This window comes from Zootoca vivipara, chromosome 1 (genome assembly GCF_965207765.1).
Source record: "Zootoca vivipara chromosome 1, rZooViv2.hap1.1, whole genome shotgun sequence".
In the NCBI taxonomy this organism is placed as follows: Eukaryota; Metazoa; Chordata; class Lepidosauria; order Squamata; family Lacertidae; genus Zootoca; species Zootoca vivipara.
In genome coordinates this window covers 21,902,631-21,923,090 of record NC_142582.1, presented here as the reverse complement: position 1 = coordinate 21,923,090, position 20,460 = coordinate 21,902,631, and the positions used below count along the sequence as shown (strand labels likewise).

Here is a 20,460-nt window from a genome sequence, read left to right as displayed (position 1 = left end):
AAATAGAAACAGGACGATGCCAAGGGATGATTTGCAGTATCATTTGAGAATTACTGCAGTAGGAGTTTTCATTCTTGCTGTTTAGTAACTGTAAAATAGATAATCACTAGCTTAGACTAACTGTCCGCATATCAGATGTATGGTTGAGGTGTCCTCACATGTATTTTCGTGGTGCAAGCAACAAAAATGCTAGTGGTTGCCTTATTATTACTTTTAATAATAATAATAATAAATTTTTATTTATAGCCCGCCCTCCCCAGTCAAAACTGGGCTCAGGGCAGCTAACACCAATAAAATTACAGTAAGACATAAAAAAGAAAAGAAAAGAATTAATTAAAATACAGATTAAAATACAATATTAAAATTTAAAATGCAGCCTCATTTTAAGTAGTCCATAAATCCAAACCATGAGGGAGGAAAACACAGGGGTCAGACTGAACCCAACCCAAAGGCTCTGTCTTGCAGGCCCTGCGGAAAGATGACAAATCCCACAGGGCCCTGGTTTCCTGTGAAAGAGCGCTCCACCAAGTTGGGGCCAATGCTGAAAAGGCCCTGGCCCTAGTTGAGGCCAATCTAGCCACCTTATGGCTCGGGATCTCCAGAATATTGTTGTTTGTGGACCTTAAGGTCCTCCGCGGGGCATACCTGTATTATTTGTACCCTGCCCATCTGATTTGGTTGCCCCAGCCGCTCTGAGAAGCTTCCAACATAATATACAGAAACAACACAACAGAACATCACACATTAAAAGCATCCCACTACAGGGCTGCCTTCAGAGGTCTTTTACAGATTACAGTGGTGCCTCGCAAGACGAAAATTCGTTCCGAGAGTTGCTTCGTCTTGCGATAATTTCGTCTTGTGAAGCGCGGCCATAGAAAATGTCGTCTTGCAAGTCACCAAAAACATTGCAAAATGCTTTCGTCTTGCGAGTTTTTCGTTGCGCGAGGCATTCGTCTTGCGAGGTACCACTGTATATAGTTATTCATCTCCTTGGCATCTGATGGGAGGGCGTTCCACAGGGCAGGCGCCACTACCGAGAAGGCCCTCTGCCTGGTTCTCTGTAACTTCACTTTTCACAAGGAGCGAACTGCCAGAAGGCCCTCGGAGCTAGACTTCTGGCTTGTGTGGCAGCTTTTTGACACTGCCCCCCCCCCAGCCCTGCTTCCTTATTAGTAGTTTCTCCCTAGTCCTGATTGTAAAACGTGTGGAAGTTTCAAAAGTACGCAGTGCAGGATGCTGCTGTAGAAGTGGGCAAAGGTGAAAAGAATCAAAAGGTTTATGCCGTATGTTCCTACCAGTAGTGGTGGGGCAGTGGCGCTTACCTAACTTCTGATTGGTTGTGTTGCTGCTCCTTACCTGGAGGCAGGTGGGCAGAGGTGAGGTCCTCATGGTGCAAACACACCCACGGGAACACCAGATTGAATCCCGCCTGTGCAGTCTCAGGTGAGAACAGCCACCCTACTACACGGACAGCTGCCAGTGTTAATCCTCACGAATGTTCGGAGCAGCCTTTGTCATTTGTTTTCCTTTCCATATTTAGGAGGTACAGCCTGCTTGTTATTAGTGTCCTAGTATGTTTCCTCTTGAACACCATTATCTCTTATGTTTCCCTTGGTAGGAAGCAGATAGTTCTCATTTTCTGTTGCTGTACATGTAGGTTGGGCCAGAAGGATCATTATGATGGCTTATGTAGTGCAAGGTAGGAGCCATCGCTCCAGAAACCAATTCTGACAAATATTTATCCAGCCCCATCTGTTCTGTTTTGACACCTGCTATTTAAGGCCTCTGTTAAGCAACCTGCAAATAGCCTGTATATAAAAGAGCAGCAAATAGTGAAGCATATACTGATATTTATCCCTAAACACACAGTCAGGTGCTGTAGTTCTGCAAGTTAGAACAATTTAGATTTCAGCAGGGGAACTAAAGAATCCCCACCCCCACCCCTGTTTTCTTAAAGAAGCCAGCTTTTCATCTTACATACTAATACAGATATGAATTGACAAAACAATGAATGAGCCAGATATCTTCATGCTCTGTTTCTAATGTGAGACGACATATTATTAAGGTTCACAAAGAAGACATTCTTCCTCCGAAAAAGCATTGGGAAATGTTTGATCAGTCTTGCCAGGTTGCTTATGCACCTAAAAGGAACTAAGGACCCCCACTGCCTTTATTTATCTTGAGGTAGAGAACATGTTGCCATTAAAAGCGAACTTTATTTTAAGCAAAATCTGAATAACAATAATTTCTTTTAAAAATCAGTCTTGATCGTGTGTGTTTAATTATTTGCTGTGGTGAAAATGTTGCTGTTTCGATCAACAGGTAGTGAACTGGCTTGAAGGACCCGGCACAGAACAGCTTAGAACCCAGTGGGGGATAGGTGATTCAATTAGAGCCTCACAAGCTTTGCAACAGAAACATGAAGAGATTGAAAGTCAACACAGTGTGAGTTTCCATTTTCCCGAGGAAGTTACTGCATGATTGTTCTTATATATAATTCATTATGTGCAACATTTTCATGTGACATTTTTCTAGCGAATTTTAGACAGTGATTTATGAGCTATATAAAACTGCACCTATTCTTCTGCAACAGACTGTGCTGGTGATCTTAATCATTATTAATTAAATTCTAATGTCACGGCAGTATACTAATTTTTATTCTTTTAAAGGAGAGTGATCGTGTTTCTGATGAGATTGAAAACACAAAAAGGAAGCATTGATTTAGGGGTAATATATGTCATCTTTTCTTTCTTTCTGGGAGCCACTTATTGTAATTACTTAATTGCTCAGTTTAAGATCATACATAATCTCGGAGCATAGATTGTTTGATGACTGGCAAAGGCAGATTTTGTTTTTCCAGTTCAAACACTGGAGGATAGAACATATTGGGGTTGATGTGAACTGAATGGAGAATTGGGGGGAAGGAGACAACTCTGACCACTGTCTACATTCAAAAGACATCATGTTCTCTACTTGGAGGATGTTTTTTAAATACACACATAAAACAGATATAACAAAAAAATTAAAAATAACAAGAAAATACAGATACAAATACAAATACGTATAACTTATCTTATTTTACTAAACATTATCTTGTGGACTCCCTCCACCCCCCCTTTCTGATTTTCAATTTAAAATCTTTAGCAGTTTTCATATCTCATAATTTTTTATCATTTTTCAATAACCTAATCATATTTCTATGCTATCCTCTTTCTTGTTATTTCTTTTAATTTTACTTCCCACCCCTCCCATTTCCTCCATCCCCGGGCCTCCCCCTGCCACCAGGAGTCCCCAGGGTGAATAAAGATAGATAGAAGTGGTCCTTTTTCCAGCTGAGACTCTCCCCACCCACCACCCATCCCAGAACCCACCCCCCTGCCACTGAGGGGTTCCAAGACGGAAGAGACGAACAGAGGAAGAAATCGCCCAACTACCCCAAAATAACTATACATCTTCCCTTTATATTTACTTCTATTTTCACATAGAATACATTTATCTTTTATTAATCAAATATCTTATTTCAATCAAATTCAATCTTATATTTCCTTCCCTAGCCCAAAATTTACTTCCAAGAATTCCCATAGGACTGAACATTTCTTTTACTTTCCCCAAATAACTTTAATACTTTTTATTAACTATACTACCTCTTCTTCCCCCTGGTCTCGGGGTCTCCCATTTGATTCAGCGGATTCCATAAAAACAGCCCAATTTCAAACCAAATTCATCCATGCCATAAAGAAAAACAACACTTTCCCCTTTTACCAATGTTCCTTATTCCCCCCCTGCTGCCCCCCTAATTCCATCATAAGTCTATTTTGCCAATCTCTGGTAGTTACTCCATCACATCTCTTTTGTAATCTCTGTTCTGTGCAGGAATCCTGTTCCTTAAATAAGTCTTGTTCTCCCATCTCTGGGGGAACAATATTCCATAGCAGGTCTTGATAAAATTCTCTTTCCATTTCTTCTGGATAAACTTCCACCTTATCCTTGATGACAAATTCAACAGTTTTTTCTTCCTTTTCATCCCTTTCCAAGATTTCCTCACATACTTCCTTTTCCTGCAAAGTTTGTTTTGTTATTTCCATCTGTAAACTATTCTTTTTTATTCCACTTTCAAGTTTCCACAAAAGTTTTAAAACAGTCTCTTGACAGCCAGGTGTATATTCTTCTGTTGACATTTTTGCTCCTTCAAGGACACAGCAGAATGGAAAACAGGAAATGGTGCAGCTTATATCTCCTTTCTTTAGGCTTTTGTGTTGTATCCCAACTGGCTGTAAAATATCATCTTAAAGGTCTTTTGTTACTTTAAAACTCTTGTAGCCATTTATAAAAAGAACTGTTACAATTCCGAATCAAACTTGTCAACTTGTTTCAGATCTCCTTTCTGGTAAACAGTTCAAAACCTCTATGCAGAAAACAGATTCCTTTCACTTATGACGTCACAATAGTCTCGCTGATCTGCCCGGGGCACAGATTCCAGCGTGAAGAAAGGCATTTCCCAGTTTAAATTATTATTATTATTATTATTATTATTATTATTATTATTATTAATACCCTGCCCATCTGGCTGGGTTCCCCCAGCCACTCTGGGCGGCTTCCAACAAAACATTAAAATACAGAAATCCATCAAACATTAAAAGCTTCCCTAAACAGGGCTGCCTTGAGATGCCTTCTAAAGGTTTAAATTATAATAACTTGGCAGGGGGAAGTTTTGTTACTCCTGATATGCTATCCCAAGTATCTCCCATTTTTCAGCCTGTATGGCCAGCACTAGTTTTTTCTATCTTAACTTGTGCCTCATTTACTCATCTCTGGAATGAAGTGATCAAACTAGTTCTGAAATCACAGTGTCAGTTTCTTCTTGGTACTTTGCCATGGCAAAGAGAGATTAAAAGGGTATCCTTGACCTTTTGAAGTATTAACATTTCATAAAGCCCAATAAATCGCAGGTAGTTTTCTTAGCTGATAATCTTCCTTCTGGGCAGAGTTTCTCCCTCTCTGCTTACTCAGCAGCTGCAAAGGTTGCTAACCTTTTTTGACCTGAGGGCTGCATTCACTCTTGGCCACTTTGGGCCACTTATTAGCATGTGTGCTCAAGACACACAGCCCCACCACCTCAGCTGACCGTACAGATCAGATCAGAAGCACACCCACCCCACTAAACAAATAATCCATATGACTTGGACGGCATAGTTTCATCCTAATCAGAGTGCTCAGCTACATTGGGGATCCATTGCTGAGTCTCCTACTTCTTTTTTCCCTTTGTTATTTCCAATATTGGTGAGGTCTTATTTAAGAGGTTAAAAAAAAAGTTTGGGGTGAGGCTGATCCAGTCCTCATGCCAAGACTTTTAAATTTATTTAACGGCCTCGGTCCTGTATACCTGAAGGAGCGTCTCCACCCCCACCATTCAGCCCGGACACTGAGATCCAGCACCGAGGGCCTACTGGCGGTTCCCTCATTGCGAGAAGTGAGGTTACAGGGAACCAGACAGAGGGCCTTCTCGGTAGTGGCACCCGCCCTGTGGAACACCCTCCCAGCAGATGTCAAGGCAATAAACAACTATTTTACATTTAGAAGACAACTGAAGGCGGCCCTATTTAGGGAAGTTTTTAATGTTTGATGCTGTACTGTTTTTAATATTCGGTCGGAAGCCGCCCAGAGTGGCTGGGGAAACCCAGCCAGATGGGTGGGGTATAACTTAATTATTATTATTATAATTATTATAATTATTATTATTATTGCTTATTTATTAAATTTGAGTTGTTTCCAACTAACTCATTCCATCAGTGCAAGGATTTCTGCTTGCACAAAACCACTTCCGCATCACACGGAGGTGGTGTTGTGGGCATGGCCTGACCAAATGCTCACGATGGGGGCTGAGAGTTCAGCCCCCTCGCGAGATGGGAGTTCCCGTCTCCGTCATACCTGGGCTGACCAATAGGGTCGGCCGGGAGGCGGGGCTTGCCCACTTTTAAATTCACCCGGAGGTGGGAACGCAGCCTCTTTCACCCCGGCCACCTCGCGTGATCGGATCAGCCTCTGAAGCTCCCGATCGTCTTACCTCCTGCTGGATTCATCCAGGCCCGCCTGCCTTCCTCCTCGCCCTTTTTCTTTGCAGGTTTTCCTTCCTACAGGTTTCCTTTCGCGGGTCCTCCTTGTGCTTGCCGCCGCCGCCGCTTTGTTTCCGTGCGGGCGGGCGCTTCCGCCGATCAGCTGTCGGGTGGTGTGTGTGCGCAGGCGGCAACCAAGGAGCCGGCGCAGGGCTCGGCGCTCTACTTTCTGCCCTGTTTTTTGGCATTCTTCTGTTCCCTTCGGCCGGAAGGAGCTTTCCCCACCTCCGGGGGCTTTCTCGCGGATCTCTGTGCTATCCAAACCTGTTATGGGTTTTCCCCCAGCCACGTGGAGCAGATTTGGTGAGGGTGCAGGGCACGTGAGAGAAGGGGGAGTTCTGTTATATTTCTGCTGACAGAACAAATTGGTTGGATATTGCCCCTTATTTGCTGCCCCTCCTCCCAAAGGGGTTATCCTCCCCTGCTCTATCTCCACCAATCGAAATCTGATTTGGACCACATAGTAGATTTTAAGTTCATTACTTAAAATACTCAAGATGGGTTGAGTGAAGATTAATGCACACTCCTTTGTTAGCATGGTCAATAAATTACATTGTTTCTTTAGATGTTGTGTTGCATCCAGTATCTTGTGTTTTTGTACTTCAATCCACATTAACTGCATTGATTTTTGTAAAGTGAGTTCTTAAGATACTGTCAAGTTCTGACATTGCATTTCAGCCTGACCATTAGTAGACAATATGGCTTCTTTCACAATACTTATGTCATCACCGACTCACCTTGCTGGGGCTGGGCTTCCAAGTTGGATTCTTGGAGGACCATCGTAACAGGTTCCCCATACCTACAGAGACCTTTGGGCAGCATATATACTGAAAGTGACAAAAGCTAAAGTTACAGATTAGGTCCAGATTAGAGGACCACCAGTGGAAGTCTTTGGAACCTCATGAATTTCTAATCGTTTCAAAAGATTCCTTAGTAAATAAAGCATTATGGCAACATCAGTCAATCTGTCTCTTGCTGCCAGATTTTTGAAATTGACACCAAGGTTGCGCAAGGCAGCAATTAGAAGTTACTGCCTTTATATACATAAAAGCCTTTTAAATAACTCAAGTGTTTCTTTAATCTGCTGTCTCATTGATTTACTAGCTAATTACTTTTTAACTGTGTTTACTAAAAAGGATTCTGACTTTATTGCAAGCAATAGTCTTACTACAGATGCCATTTATTCCACTGGCACTGCAAAATAGTTTAAATATTCATTTAAATCTGAGTCATTGCCTTCCCTTCCACCTTTTAAAGGCCTGAGTCATAGTCTGTTTAGAAAGGTGACATTATTGCTATCTACTGCCTAGCAGTTTTCAGACAGTGATTAGGTTCAAACCATGATAGATAATGAGTGCATATAGAAGACAGACTTTCCCCCCAAAAAGATTTGTCACTAGAATATGTGACTAGACAAAAACAAAGTAGAAAAGTGATTATAAGAACACACACGGAAGTGGTGAAATTATACCACTCTAGCTGGAAAGGGAAGTCAAGGCACAACAGCCTCTTAATTTGTTTGTTTGTTTGTTTGTTTTCTTGATAATACTGCATTTCCATTAAATTACTGGGGCAGGTAACAAAAAAATAACATGAAATTATAACAATTTGGAATATATGATTTTTAAAAAAATAAAAATATGCAATGAAACCTAAGCTTGCCTGAAATAAAATAGTTTTTAGGTTGCTCATTTAAATGCAGGATAGAGAGCTTTGGTAGGCTACTGCAGGGACAGGGCCGGCTCACACATGAGGTCAGGTTAGAAGACCGCTTCGGGCAGCAGGATCCACAGGGGCCACAGATCTCAATATAGATCTTTATCCCTCCCTTGTTCCTGATGTAGACCTTGACTCACCCCTTCTTTCCTGGCAGGGGTGAGCCACCATTTGGTCAGGTGCTAGATGTCTCGGGTCACCCCTGTGCAGGGAGGTGGGTACTTTTCATGATCAGACTTCTGAGGCAAGTCCTAAGCTGGCAGGTTCATATGGGAAGGGGTGGCTTTCAAGGTATCCTGTTCATCCATTAACAAGCTTTCAAGTTAAATTCCTAAATTGGGCACTAGCAGCATAGCTGCATGTAGTAAAAAGTGCAACTGGGGGCGGAAATGTTTCCCTGGGAGCCTGTGTGGCCTAATGGTTTGAGAAGATCAACCTAGAAATTCCACCTTGGGCAGAGGCTGTTGGAAGAAGAGGAGCTTTAGAATAAGGAAACACCAAGAAGAGGATGTTCTTTTGTGTTTTTTGCATGTTCACAGATCTCATGCAGGGTAGATGTTCAAAAGTTGTATGCGCTGTACATTCACACTGGCACTCAAGGGTTATTAGAGCAGAAGTGTGGAGGCGCTTGCCCATCTGTCTGTCTGCTTTTGTCCAGTGTATCCTGTTGCGTCTCTTGGGTCTCGGTTGCACCAGCAAGTTACTGTATATTCCTGTGTATAGGACTGCTTTTTAACCTAGGAAAATCTTCTCAAAAGTCAGGGGTCGTCTTATACGCCGGGTCGTATTTCTTATACGGCGAGTTTATCCCAAACTCTATATTTTAACTGGAAAAGTGGGGGGGGGTCGTCTTATACGCCCATTTGTCTTATACGCTATCCTTGACAGGGTGGATTTTAATCTGTTTAAATCCCAATTTAAATCACTACTCAGTAAGACTTGATTTAAATCTTCTTCTTCTTTTACAGAAAGACTAATTCTTGCTGGTATAATCTTAATATTTACAACCAGATGAAGATTTCGTTTTTTGGAATAATAATTTTTCAGAGTAGTTTTTACAGTTACATCAAAAATTAATGATTTGATTATACTATTAGAAATACATAGACAGATAATTATGAAATTATTGTGAAATTTAATAAGTTAACTGTTTATATTTGAACAACTTTTCTGCTGCACTTTATTAGAAGGAGAAAAATAATCATTTCCTTAATAACAATTTAAACAATTTAACTAAAACAGTAACATTATAGCATATGTATCCATGTTTGTTAATTGATGTGGTTAAACAATTCTTTAAAAAGAAAAAACTTAGACTGAGTTTTAGCACACATGAAAAACTTAAAACAAATCCTTATTTTAAAAATCTGATTTTTATTTTTTTAAAAAACCATTGATTTTTATCCACCCTGATCCGTGAGCTAAATGTGATCAGTGTTGCACAGTGTGCACAACTATAGAAATGCCGTATAAATAATAAACCAGCAAGATAACTGATGTGCACTCCTGATAATACTGAAGGATAAGAGGCTGCTGAAATTCTATGAAGTTGCAGAGGCAATGGAAAGGAAAGCTGCAGCGAGGAGGGAGGGAAGAGGGATGTGATCAAGGGAACAAGTAGAGAAGACGATCAGTTGAATACATGTTGCTGTGTGTGCTAAATAGATGAAAGTTCGTTTTTAAAAAGCCTACCGGGCTAAAGAACAGGATATTGCAGTAGGGGGAAAATTAAAGAGACCGGATAAGAGCATAAGCTTAGAGAATGAATGAGAGGCTGGACTTTGGCAAGGCAGCAGGGGGAAACCCAGAAATCCTAAGATGATGAGAAAAAGAGGACTTGCTGAAAACGGTTCCAAGGGTCCACGACTGATTTTGCTGAATGACAGAATTGCTTAGTTGAAAAAGACATGACATTTCCGACTTGATATGGACGGAGACTTGAGCATGTCTGTGTGCTACTGGTTTAATGCATTACTGTTAGACAGAAGCATATGTAAACCTGCGTAATAAGATGTGTGTGTGTGCGCGCACACACACAGGCTGTCTTAAAAAGAACATTAAAAAGCATTGCAGTTCTGATATACTTTCTGCTGTGCTGTTTTTGCAGGAGTGGTTTGCAGTGTATGTGGAACTTAATCAACAGATTGCAGCTTTGTTAAATGCTGGGGATGAAGAAGACCTTGTGGAACTGAAAGCATTACAGCAGCAGTTAAGTGATGTTTGTTACCGGCAAGCCAGTCAACTGGAGTTCAGGCAGAATCTGTTGCAAGCAGCACTTGATTTCCATGGCGTTGCCCAAGAAGTAAGTCAGTATGCATTCGTACTCACTGTACAGTCTTGCTGTGTGACGATTACTACAGATGACCAACAGTTCCAACTGGTTTTTAGGAATGAACAAATTCCAAAATATACCAATCCATTTCTGAGGACGTTCAAGAGCTAAAGCCTTCTGTTTTATGAGGTTGTTTTTTTTTAAGAAAAAAATGAATGCATCTTTATTTGCGTCAGCCATCGGCCATAGCAATAAAACAACAATACAATATACAAAGAATAGAAATAAAAAGTCAAATATATAGGGTTTTGAATCAGTAGTCAAAGAGTGGGTCTTATTCTGATTGCCCCAGCTAAAATTTATTGCAATGCTGTAGAAAGATTCTGATGAATTTATAGTCTTTGAGGAGGCTTATTTTTATTGCTCTTGAGAGAAGGCATTGGGCGTTGACTACTGTAGAATGTCATGACCACGGTGCTTAGTGTCGGTGCTTATCTGACAGTCAGTTTAAAGCACATCCTGCTTCTCCTCCTGTTTTGTATAAGCTCCTGTTTTGTAATGGCCAGAAGTGATTACTTTTCTTCATCTTAAACTATTGGCCCTCTTCCACTCTGTTTGTACGTGGGGCCCTTATCAATGTCTTCACACACACACACACACACACACACACACACACACACAAAGAGGCATATCGGGTCTTGTTGGGAGTCCACATCTTGATCATTGGAGACTGGTAGAAAGGGTGATGAAGGGTGTTTGGTGAGAAGCATCTGCTGTTCAGGTCATCTGCCTGTGAACTTCCCTATCTCCTAGTTTTATCTCCCTTTGCAGTTAGCGCTCTCTCTCTCTCTCTCTCTCTCTCTCTCTCTCTGTGTGTGTGTGTGTGTGTGTGTGTGTGTCACAGCACACCCTGCCATTATTGCAGCACATCCTTGGTGGAAGCATGAGAAATACAGGTTTTTGAAGTAATATGATACCTGGGGTTTTTCTTGCTGTCTTTTTCAGTTGTCTCAGCAACTAGACGGCCTACTAGGGATGTTGTGTGTTGATGTCGCACCAGCAGACGGGACGTCAATTCAGCAAACTCTAAAGCTACTTGAAGAGAAACTGAAAAGTGTTGGTAAGCCCAAACATTGTAGAAATCTCCAGATCTATAAAACAGTGAACAATTGGGGAAAATAAATTTTAAAGTATACATTGATTTTTCTCTCGCGTTCTTAACTAAGCATAGAGAGGAAAACGGACCTTTCTGGCCACAATTCAACAATGCATGCAGAAGAGATTGGGTGAGCATGGAAGGCCTTTTCTCAGATGCGCACCCCCCCCCCCCGGCAATCCCTTTCCTTCTCTGGGGGATAATTACAATTCCCTTTCTTTTAAAAACAACAACAGTGTGATGTGGGGGGGGGGGCAAGCCTAATCGAACAATTGGATTTGCTTTACAGTTGTTTGGATTTTGGATGCAAACTCTTGGCTTCCTTTTGCAATTGGCTCAAATACTGTTGGGACGTAAAAGTCTTAACAGTACATATAAATTCATTTGTATTGCAGCAAGGAAACATCATAAACAGTGTACATGAATCCCTGACAAGCCACCTGCTTCCAAGGCTGAAAACTTCCAAAGCTGCTTTCGTGTATTAAATCACATGTAGGTCCATGTGTTGAGACTGGACATTACAGATGGACAGCATCTATGCATAGACCTCCTTACATTTTGAGACTCCATGCTATTGGGGTTCCAGCTCTCTTGGAAGTCTGTGCATGTAAAGGTCTGTGCATTTAAGGCTTTCCTCTTTCAGACACCAGTGTTCAGTGTTTGAACATTACAGTGAGGGTGGAAAAAAACACACATGTCTTCAGCCTGCTGCCCCTTGTGATCATATGGATCCCCTTAGCTTAATTAACAGTTATCATGTGGAGGACTCTTGAAGATTTGTGTCAGTATTTACAAAGCTTTAAGAAGAAAACTAGGGATGTGGGTGGCGCTGTGGTCTAAACCACTGAGCCTCTTGGGCTTGCTGATCAGAAGGTCGGCGGTTTGAATCCCCACGACGGGGTGAGTTCCCGTTGCTTGGTCCCAGCTCCTGCCAACCTAGCAGTTCAAAAACGCCACCCAAAAGTGCAAGTAGATAAATAGGTACTGCTGCAGCGGGAAGGTAAACGACATTTCCATGCGCTGCTCTGGTTTCGGTGTTCCGTTGCGCCAGAAGCGGCTTAGTCATGCTGGCCTCATGACCCAGAAAAACTGCGGACAAATTCTAGCTCCCTCGGCCTCTAAAGCGAGATGAGTGCCACAATTCCAGAATCATCTACAACTGGACTTAACTGTCAGGGGTCTTTTACCTTTTAAGAAGAAAACTAATCTCTTTCATTTTGAAAAACACCTGTTAAAACCGAGATAATGCATACAATAGTCAAATTAAGAAAGAGGGAAAACTTCAAAATCCCTGCTGTGTGATAGCAGTTCGTAAGACTGGAAGGGACACAAATAATTAACATATAAAGCTGCCTTATACTGAGTCAGACAATTGGTCACTGTCTTCTACTGTGCTTCAGCCTTCCTTAGCCCTTAGTATTTCTTTTTTAACTGGTGACACCAGGGTTTCAACCTGGGTCATTCAGCATGGAAGTTGTACGTTTTGCTAGTAAGCTGTGACCTCTCCCTATAATAAATACTAACTTTGTGACTGTAAGAAATTATACTTTAAAAAAAAGAAGAAGATGCAATAGGAAACTTAAACACTAGCTATCTGTATGTGTACACAATTAGGATTGAATGGCAGCTTTTGATTGCCAAACCTACTCATTTTGAAGTCTAGTAAGTTAAGTGACGGGTTGTTTATTGAGTGAAATCACTGCAAACAAAACTCGCACCTGCATGAGGAGAGAATTGGACAGAAATTCATGAGCAGAGAGAATATGCCATTTGTTCACATTTGCACCTGTTTGAGGGTGGGAAACGTACTAGTTCTACGAAACAAAGAATTTGGGTTTTTTGTGCCTTAGACTTAGGTCTGCAAGGTTTGCGTGAAAAAGGTCAAAGTCTTCTTGATCAAATATCTAACCAGGCATCTTGGGCTTATGGAAAAGATGTAACCACGGAAAACAAAGAGAATGTTGATCACATCCAGGGAGTGATGGAAGACATGCAGCTCAGGAAGCAAAGGTAATAATTATGCTGCTTAGCAGCCCTGAAAAGTTCCCTCTAGCTCAGAAGTTCTCTTAACTGTGCCATTTTGTGTGAAAATTCTGTATGACTTTAAAATTGCCTTAGTTCACTTGATGCCTTTTGATAACTCAGCAACTGCAGTTGTGGTATTCTTTTAAAAGAGAATGTTAAGATATCATAATGTGCCAGAGTTAATCATGAAAGGGAATAACTTGAATCATGAACAAAACCCTGATCTGCTTATATCTGAAAACTGAAAATAATAATAATGTATTCTTTACAAGTTTGGACTAAAAAAATGAACTGAAACCAGTCTCGAAAGTCCTTAGGATTTATCTATCAGATGATTATCTTGTAGTGTTTAAATATTAAACCTTTCTCCCCTGATACTAAGACTCTGAGGCTGCCAATCTCAGTCTCCATTTCCTGCTTCTCTATGAGCAAAAAAGGTTCTGCTGCTGCTGCTACTTTCTCTACACCCCAAGAAATGTCCACTGCAAAAGCCACACAGAGATGGAGGTTGGCTCCCAACAGAAAATTAAAAGCACAAGAAAACGTCAAACATTAAAAACTTCCCTAAACAGGGCTGCTATCAGATGTCTTCTATAAGTTAGATAGTTGTTTCTTTCCTTGACATCTGATGTTCCACAGGGTGTTCCACAGGGCGGGTGCCACCACCGAGAAGGCCTTCTGTCTGGTTCCCTGTAACCTCACATTTTGCAGTGAGGGAACTGCCAGAAGGACCTCAGTGTCCGGGCAGAATGATGGAGGTGGAGACGCTCCTTCAGGTATACTGGACCGAGGCCATTTAGGGCTTTAAAGGTCAGCACCAACACTTTGAATTGTGCTCAGAAACGTGCTGGGAGCCAATGTAGCTTTTTCAGTACTCATATGTTATATGGGAATAGCTATAGCTAAAAGAAATTATATCCCTTCACAAGGAAATGGTTTAGGCTTTCCCTCCATCTGCCCTGGATTGTGTGCTATTAATTCATGATAAGTATTTAAGCGACCAGAATAGGATATGGACAATTTTTTAAAGGTCATTTTTTTTGGGGGGGGGGAAATGCAGTGTTTTTGTTGGGCCAGAAACCTCAGTTAAACTAAAAACAGTACGATAACAGTACTTACATAGGTATATCAGGTGAAACCTAATATTAGTCATACTAAGAATAGACCCATTGAAACCAGTGGACTTATTCAACTATATTGAATAAGACTATTCAATAAGACTATCGCGCATCATTGGAGAACTATGGGGAACTATGTTGGCCAAGAAATGATAGTGCTTATCAAGTGCTGATTTTTTTCGAACAAGCCCTTTCATATATATATATATATATATATATATATATATATATATATATATATATATAATCATGGTATGTTGTAGTAATATTTTTACCCAAGCTTAGGGTTGCCATACGTCCAGAATTTCCCAGACATAGCCGGGATTTTCGGCCATTGGAAAAATTGTCCTGGTGGAAAATCGCTAGATGTCCAGGAAAATCGGGATGGATGGCATGTTGGAAGTGTAGTTTTTGGCAAATTTCCTTAAAAATAACAAGTTTGCCCAAAAACGTTCAACAACTTTTGTGTCCCGATTTTCACTTTTTGAAATATGGCAACCCTACCCAATCTTTAGTGGCACATGAAAGAAAGAGGAATTGTTCATGTGCTGTGTCTACGACGGGAGTGATGGGCTGAGTGCTAGGCAAGAGTGTTTAGCTTTCTGATGTGGTTGCTTATTATTCCGGCTTTCACAGATGTGAAGACATGGTAGATGTCAGACGATTAAAGATGCTTCAAATGGTTCAGCTCTTTAAATGTGAAGAGGATGCTGCTCAGGTGAGATTGAGCTGCATATTTATTGTGGCCAGTGTTGTTCATATAAACTTACTTCAAAAAGAGAAGTATCTGAAGAAGTGTGCATGCACACGAAAGCTCATACCAAAATAAAAACTTAGTTGGTCTTTAAGGTGCTACTGAAGGAATTTTTTTTATTTTACTTCGATCCAGACCAACACGGCTACCTACCTGTATTCAAAAAGAGAGAGAGCCTAGTCAAACAAGTTTTGGAAATTGAATAGTTTTGGGTGTTTGGGCACCCCTCTAAAATACACTGCAGACCTCTTATTACTTATTGAGCACATCCGTGACAGATGGATTGTGTTAGTTTAAATGTTTTCTGTTTTACAGTCTGTTTCTACTCTTTCCTCTAGGCAGTAGAATGGTTAAGTGAATTACTCGATGCTCTACTGAAGACCCATACCCGCCTGGGGGACGAAGCTCAAGAAACCAAAATTTTGTTGGAAAAGCATCGAAAATTTGTTGATGTAGCACAGGTATATGAAGGATTTCTTTCACTGTGTAAGCAGGCTAGGTGGGTCACTAGAAAGCTGCCTCTAAGCCTTCTCATCGATATTTAAAATTAGCATTTTCATTTAGACTATTTGCTGAGCTTGTTTTCTGAGTACAGTTCTGATTGCCAGAAACCTTGGCTAGATCTGACAAGATTATTCTATTGGAACATCCCCTTGGGGACAACCACAGTCCCCCCCCCTAAAGTGTTTTCATGCGTCATAAAATGTACAAGATTGATTTTGAAATGCTTGAATTCATATCTGACAAATGTGGAGTGGTTACTCCATGTACCCTAGGCAATGCTCTGCATTTTTTTAAAATTACTTCCCAGATCAGTTATTTGATTTGATAAAGGAACTAGTGTGTTCAGACAAGTAAATGATAAATAATAGGACTACTGTGTCCAAAAGCAAGGGACCAAAGGTTTTGACGTGGTTTTACTAAGCAGATGTTAATTGCTGTGTAGATCCAGAGGAGGGTGTTCCTCTGTTGTTACTCAGAGCTTTTCAGGGGGGCACTCTCAGCACCTTAATGGAAAGGCCCAGCAGGAAGGGGGGGGGAGACAGCCATAGGGTCCTTTTTTCATGAAAAGCAGAACGGGGACAGGAAGTGAAGATGTTTACCTTGTCACTGTGCTCCTTGACTCCTTCGCAGTTCACAGAGAACACAAAGGTGGAAGAATATGGGATCTTTGTGCTGAATATTTGAGACCTAGGCAGGGGTGCAGGCCAGAGAGTCTGGTACTTGCTGTTGTTGTGCAGGCGAGTGGATTTTAAAAAAACCATAGTGGGCTTAGCGAGGGGAGAATGTTTTCTGTTCTCAAAGCACCTCTATGGGTTTCTGCAAAAGGCCTCCATCCATAAAAGTGTGTGCATCCCCTACCCCCCAAGTCAGTTGTTCAGACCAAGGGTTAGCTTTCTGTTTCCCTCGGCTTTCATTGTTCAGTTGGATTTCCCAAGCAAGGCCATTGCAGTTTGTTCTTGCATTTGGAAAAGTAGGCCGATGTGTTAATAGTCAAATGAAGTGCAAGAACGCCTTGTGACTTACGTTTGAGATATTTTGTTTCTTGCCGATGTGTCGCTCTTTTGTAGTTAGATCTCTCCAAGGATTTGAGATTGAAATTTTACATCTTTCTTCTTTTTCCTTTTTATAGAGTACTTATGATTATGGAAGGCAGTTACTACAGGCTACCGTCGTTTTGTGTCAGTCTCTGCGATGCACTTCTAGGTCCTCGGGAGACACGCTTCCAAAGCTGAACAGAGTCTGGAAACAATTCACCATCACTTCCGAAGAGCGAGTAACTAGGCTGGAGATGGCTGTCGCTTTCCATTCAAATGCTGAAAAAGTTAGTTGCTACCAGCTACCAACATACGGATATTGCTCTGTTGTTTTAAGTGAACTCTGGAAGCAATTTTCTTTTTCTTAATACCACTTTGTTACAGGTTTTGCAAGAATGCCCAGACCAGCCTGAATCTATACATGACCAGGAACAATTTGAAGAAATTGAAGCTGTTGGAAAATCACTTCTGGATAGATTAACAGTACCTGTTGTTTATCCTGATGGGTATGTAGCTCATCCTTGGAATTTGATTATTCTAAAATGCTTCAGTTTGCAATACAAGTCAAACAGATTTTAAATGAGGGAGACATACAAATACTGTAGCTGAAATACTCAATTTGGAAAAAGAACAAGTACTCAGATACTATAGCAAAAAGTTAAATACAATGGTGCCTCGCTAGACGAATTTTATTCGTTCCGATTGTCAATTCATCCAACGAAAAATTCGTCTTGCGAGGCACCGTTTCCCATAGGAACACATTAAAAGTTAATTAATGCGTTCCTATGGGCTCCGGGGGACTGGCGGCAGTGGCGGCGCTTGCTCGCTTGGCTCCCTGGAAGGCAGGAAGACAGGCGGCAACAGCCCCACAACTCTCCTTGCTGTCGGTGGCAGGGGGTGAGGAATGAAGGAGGAGAAAGCAGCCCTTTCTCCCCGTTCGTTCCTCTCCCCCCCCCCCGCCCGACAGAAAGCACAGATCCTGGGGTTGCCGGATCTGTCGGGCGGGGGGAGGCACAAGCGGAGGACCGGTCCGATGCTCCGCTTCTCCCTTCCCCCGCCCGACGGAGCCAAATGCCGGATCTGTCAGGCGGGGGGGAGGGACAAGCGGGACGATCCCCCGCTGTGTCGGGCGGGATGGGGGGAAACGCAGGAAAGATCCTGTGCTTTCCCCGCATCTCGCCTGTCACACAGTGGGGATCCTAGGGGGCTTGAGAAGCCCCCTATGATCCCCGCTGTGTCGGGCGGGATGGGGGGGAAGCGCAGAATCTTTCCTGCGTTTCCCCCACATCTCGCCTGTCACACAGCGGGGATCGTAGGGGGCTTGAGAAGCCCGCTACGATCCCCCGCTGTGTCGGGCGGGATGGGGGGGAAGCGCAGGGAAGATCCTGCGCTTCCCCCCGCCCTTGAGGGAACGCAAACGGTGAAAAGCCCCCGCTAGGGACTGGCTTGGCGGTGGTAGGAAGAAGGGGAGGAATTCCTCCCCTTCTTCCCACTGCCGCCAAGCCAGCCCCTGCGCCGAAGTGAGGCACAGTGGATGCTTTTCGCAATTTGCCTCACCCTTGGCTCGGGGAAGGCAAACGGCAAAAAACCCCGCCGCGCCGCACTTAGGCTCGGGGACTGGCTTGGCCGCGGCAGGAAGAAGGGAAGGAATTCCTCCCCTTCTTCCCGCTCCCGCCAAGCCAAAGCCGGCTTCCCTCGGCAGCCGCCGCCGCTTCTCTGCTTCTCCCGCCGCCGCCTGGCACAAAGCCGGTTTCGCTTCCCTTGGCAGCCGCCACCTGGCTGTGTGCCAGGGAAGCAGCTGTGTGCCAGGCTGCTGCAGGAGAAGCAGAGGAACCGCTTCTCCCACCGCCGCCCAGCACAAAGCTGGCTTGCCTGCCGAGGCAAGCAGCTGTGTGCCAGGCTGCTGCGGGAGAAGCAGAGGAGCCGCTGCCCGGCACAAAGCCGACATCGGACGGGGCTTCAGAAAGGCGCAGCACTTCTCCGAAGCCCCGTCCTATGCTCCCGCGTGTCCATGGTGTGGCAGTGGGGGGAGAAGTGGGGGAACGGATCCGTTCCTCCACTTCTCCCTCCCTTCTTCCTGCACTACAGACCTTTGTGTTCCGCTGGTCTCTGCCAGTTGCCCCTCACCGGCAGAGACCAGCGGAACACAAAGGGGAACCAGCTGCAGCACAGGGAGAAGGCAAAGGAAGATCAGCTGATCTTCCTTTGCCTTCTTTCCTTGCTACAGCTGGTTCCCCTTTTGCTAGACGAATGCCCCTCTCGCTAGGTTTTGCAATCAGAGGTTTTTATGGCCACGCTTCGCAAGACGAAGCAGCAGCCATAAAAAACCTCATCGTCTTGCGAGGCAACCTCCGATCGCAAAACCTATTCGTATAGCGGAAAATTCGTCTTAGGGCATTCGTCTAGCGAGGCACCACTGTATTTAAATAAAATTGATTTCTTTACAATTGCCTTTCCATTTCATCAAAAGGTATCTTTAATCAAGATGCGTGCCTATCAATTGCTTCACAGAGTAGAATTAAATGAATGAATGCAATGTTTATTGCTCATAAATTGAAGCCTCTCCAAACAAATCACATTAGTTCGAATATGTACTATCAAGGTTGAGTCTGGTATAAAAATAATGGTGGCATAACATCAGTCAGGTCTGGGACCTCATCCTAAGACATTCAGTACTGTACTAGCCAGATGTAGTGGAAAGCAATTGTGTGTGTGTGTGTGTGTTAATCAAATTGGTATGCACTGAGAACAAATCCCATGTGCCTTGCTTGTTTTTTCTTTGTTTCAGTACTGAACAGTACTTTGGGAGCCCGAGTGATATGGCTTCTACAGCTGAACACATTAGAGAGAAGATAAGGCTGGTTTGTTTGAAAAAACAGCAGCTGAGACAACCAGAAATCTGTACAACAGAGAGCTAATAGTGTCCATTTGCCAGTTCATAAGATGTCTCTACGTTACCCCAGCATGTCATCTGCATTCTGCGCCTGCCATAATACATTAAAACGCATTTCTACAGCTGTTATGAAAGAATCCCGTCCTTCTTGAAGTAAAAACTTACTCTACATCTTAACAGTGTATTTCTACCAAGCCATAATTATTTAACATGCTATGAAACCATAGACTTTAAATATTATCAAAAGGAACTGAAAATATTGCACTGAACCTTTCTTTTTTCTGAAGCTTCCCCCCCCCCTCCAAACCAGTCAGGTGCTTCTTTGCCTAAGCAGCTGATACAAGCTTTGAATGGTGCTAATAAGTACAAGTTCCGTACAGAATAGTAATTCTCCTTATTCTCCAGATGATGTAGTATTTTTTAGGCTGTAGGCAAGCTATCTGTTGTTTAGACAGTGGTGACCCTATAGTTATAATTTGTATTACTTTTCAAATGGTCCCTTTTATTGTGCCAATATACATCCTGCCCATCAAATCTTTTGAAATTCATTATAGTTGGTTTCCTCCTTCCAATTTGTATGGATAATGTATTGAAAGCTGTTTTGTGCTTAATAAAATCCATCTTTTTAAAATCTTACCATCTTTTACGCAAGCCTGTATTTCCTAATGTGTAGCAGTGGGAAGGGCAGCCCCTTCCTTTGCCTTGCAACTTCGGAACAAACATTCCTCCACTCAGCTTCTCTCTTACAACGTGAAATGAATGCACAGTCTGGATCAGGGGTGGGGGAAAATAGATGAGTCCAGAAGGAAGGAAGCCTCACATTTCTTCTGTTGGCTAAATTCAAAAGATCTGTGCCAAGCAGAAAAGAGAAAAGG

General features: G+C 42.6%; 1 protein-coding gene across 6 annotated transcripts in view; it reads left to right on the top strand.

The window, feature by feature from the left end:
• The window catches only part of SESTD1 (SEC14 and spectrin domain containing 1), a 57,017-nt gene extending 36,796 nt beyond the window's left edge, over positions 1–20,221 (top strand). For all 6 annotated transcript variants that reach the window (XM_088676765.1, XM_088676759.1, XM_088676781.1 and 3 more), the window contains 9 exons: positions 2,327–2,445; positions 9,937–10,131; positions 11,107–11,221; positions 13,108–13,267; positions 15,037–15,118; positions 15,493–15,615; positions 16,788–16,979; positions 17,077–17,198; positions 19,481–20,221. In XM_088676765.1, the coding sequence (XP_088532891.1) occupies positions 2,327–2,445; positions 9,937–10,131; positions 11,107–11,221; positions 13,108–13,267; positions 15,037–15,118; positions 15,493–15,615; positions 16,788–16,979; positions 17,077–17,198; positions 19,481–19,610 (1,238 nt within the window). In that variant the 3' untranslated portion in view covers positions 19,611–20,221. The remainder of the gene's footprint in view (positions 1–2,326; positions 2,446–9,936; positions 10,132–11,106; positions 11,222–13,107; positions 13,268–15,036; positions 15,119–15,492; positions 15,616–16,787; positions 16,980–17,076; positions 17,199–19,480) is intronic.
• Positions 20,222–20,460: the final 239 nt, after the last annotated feature.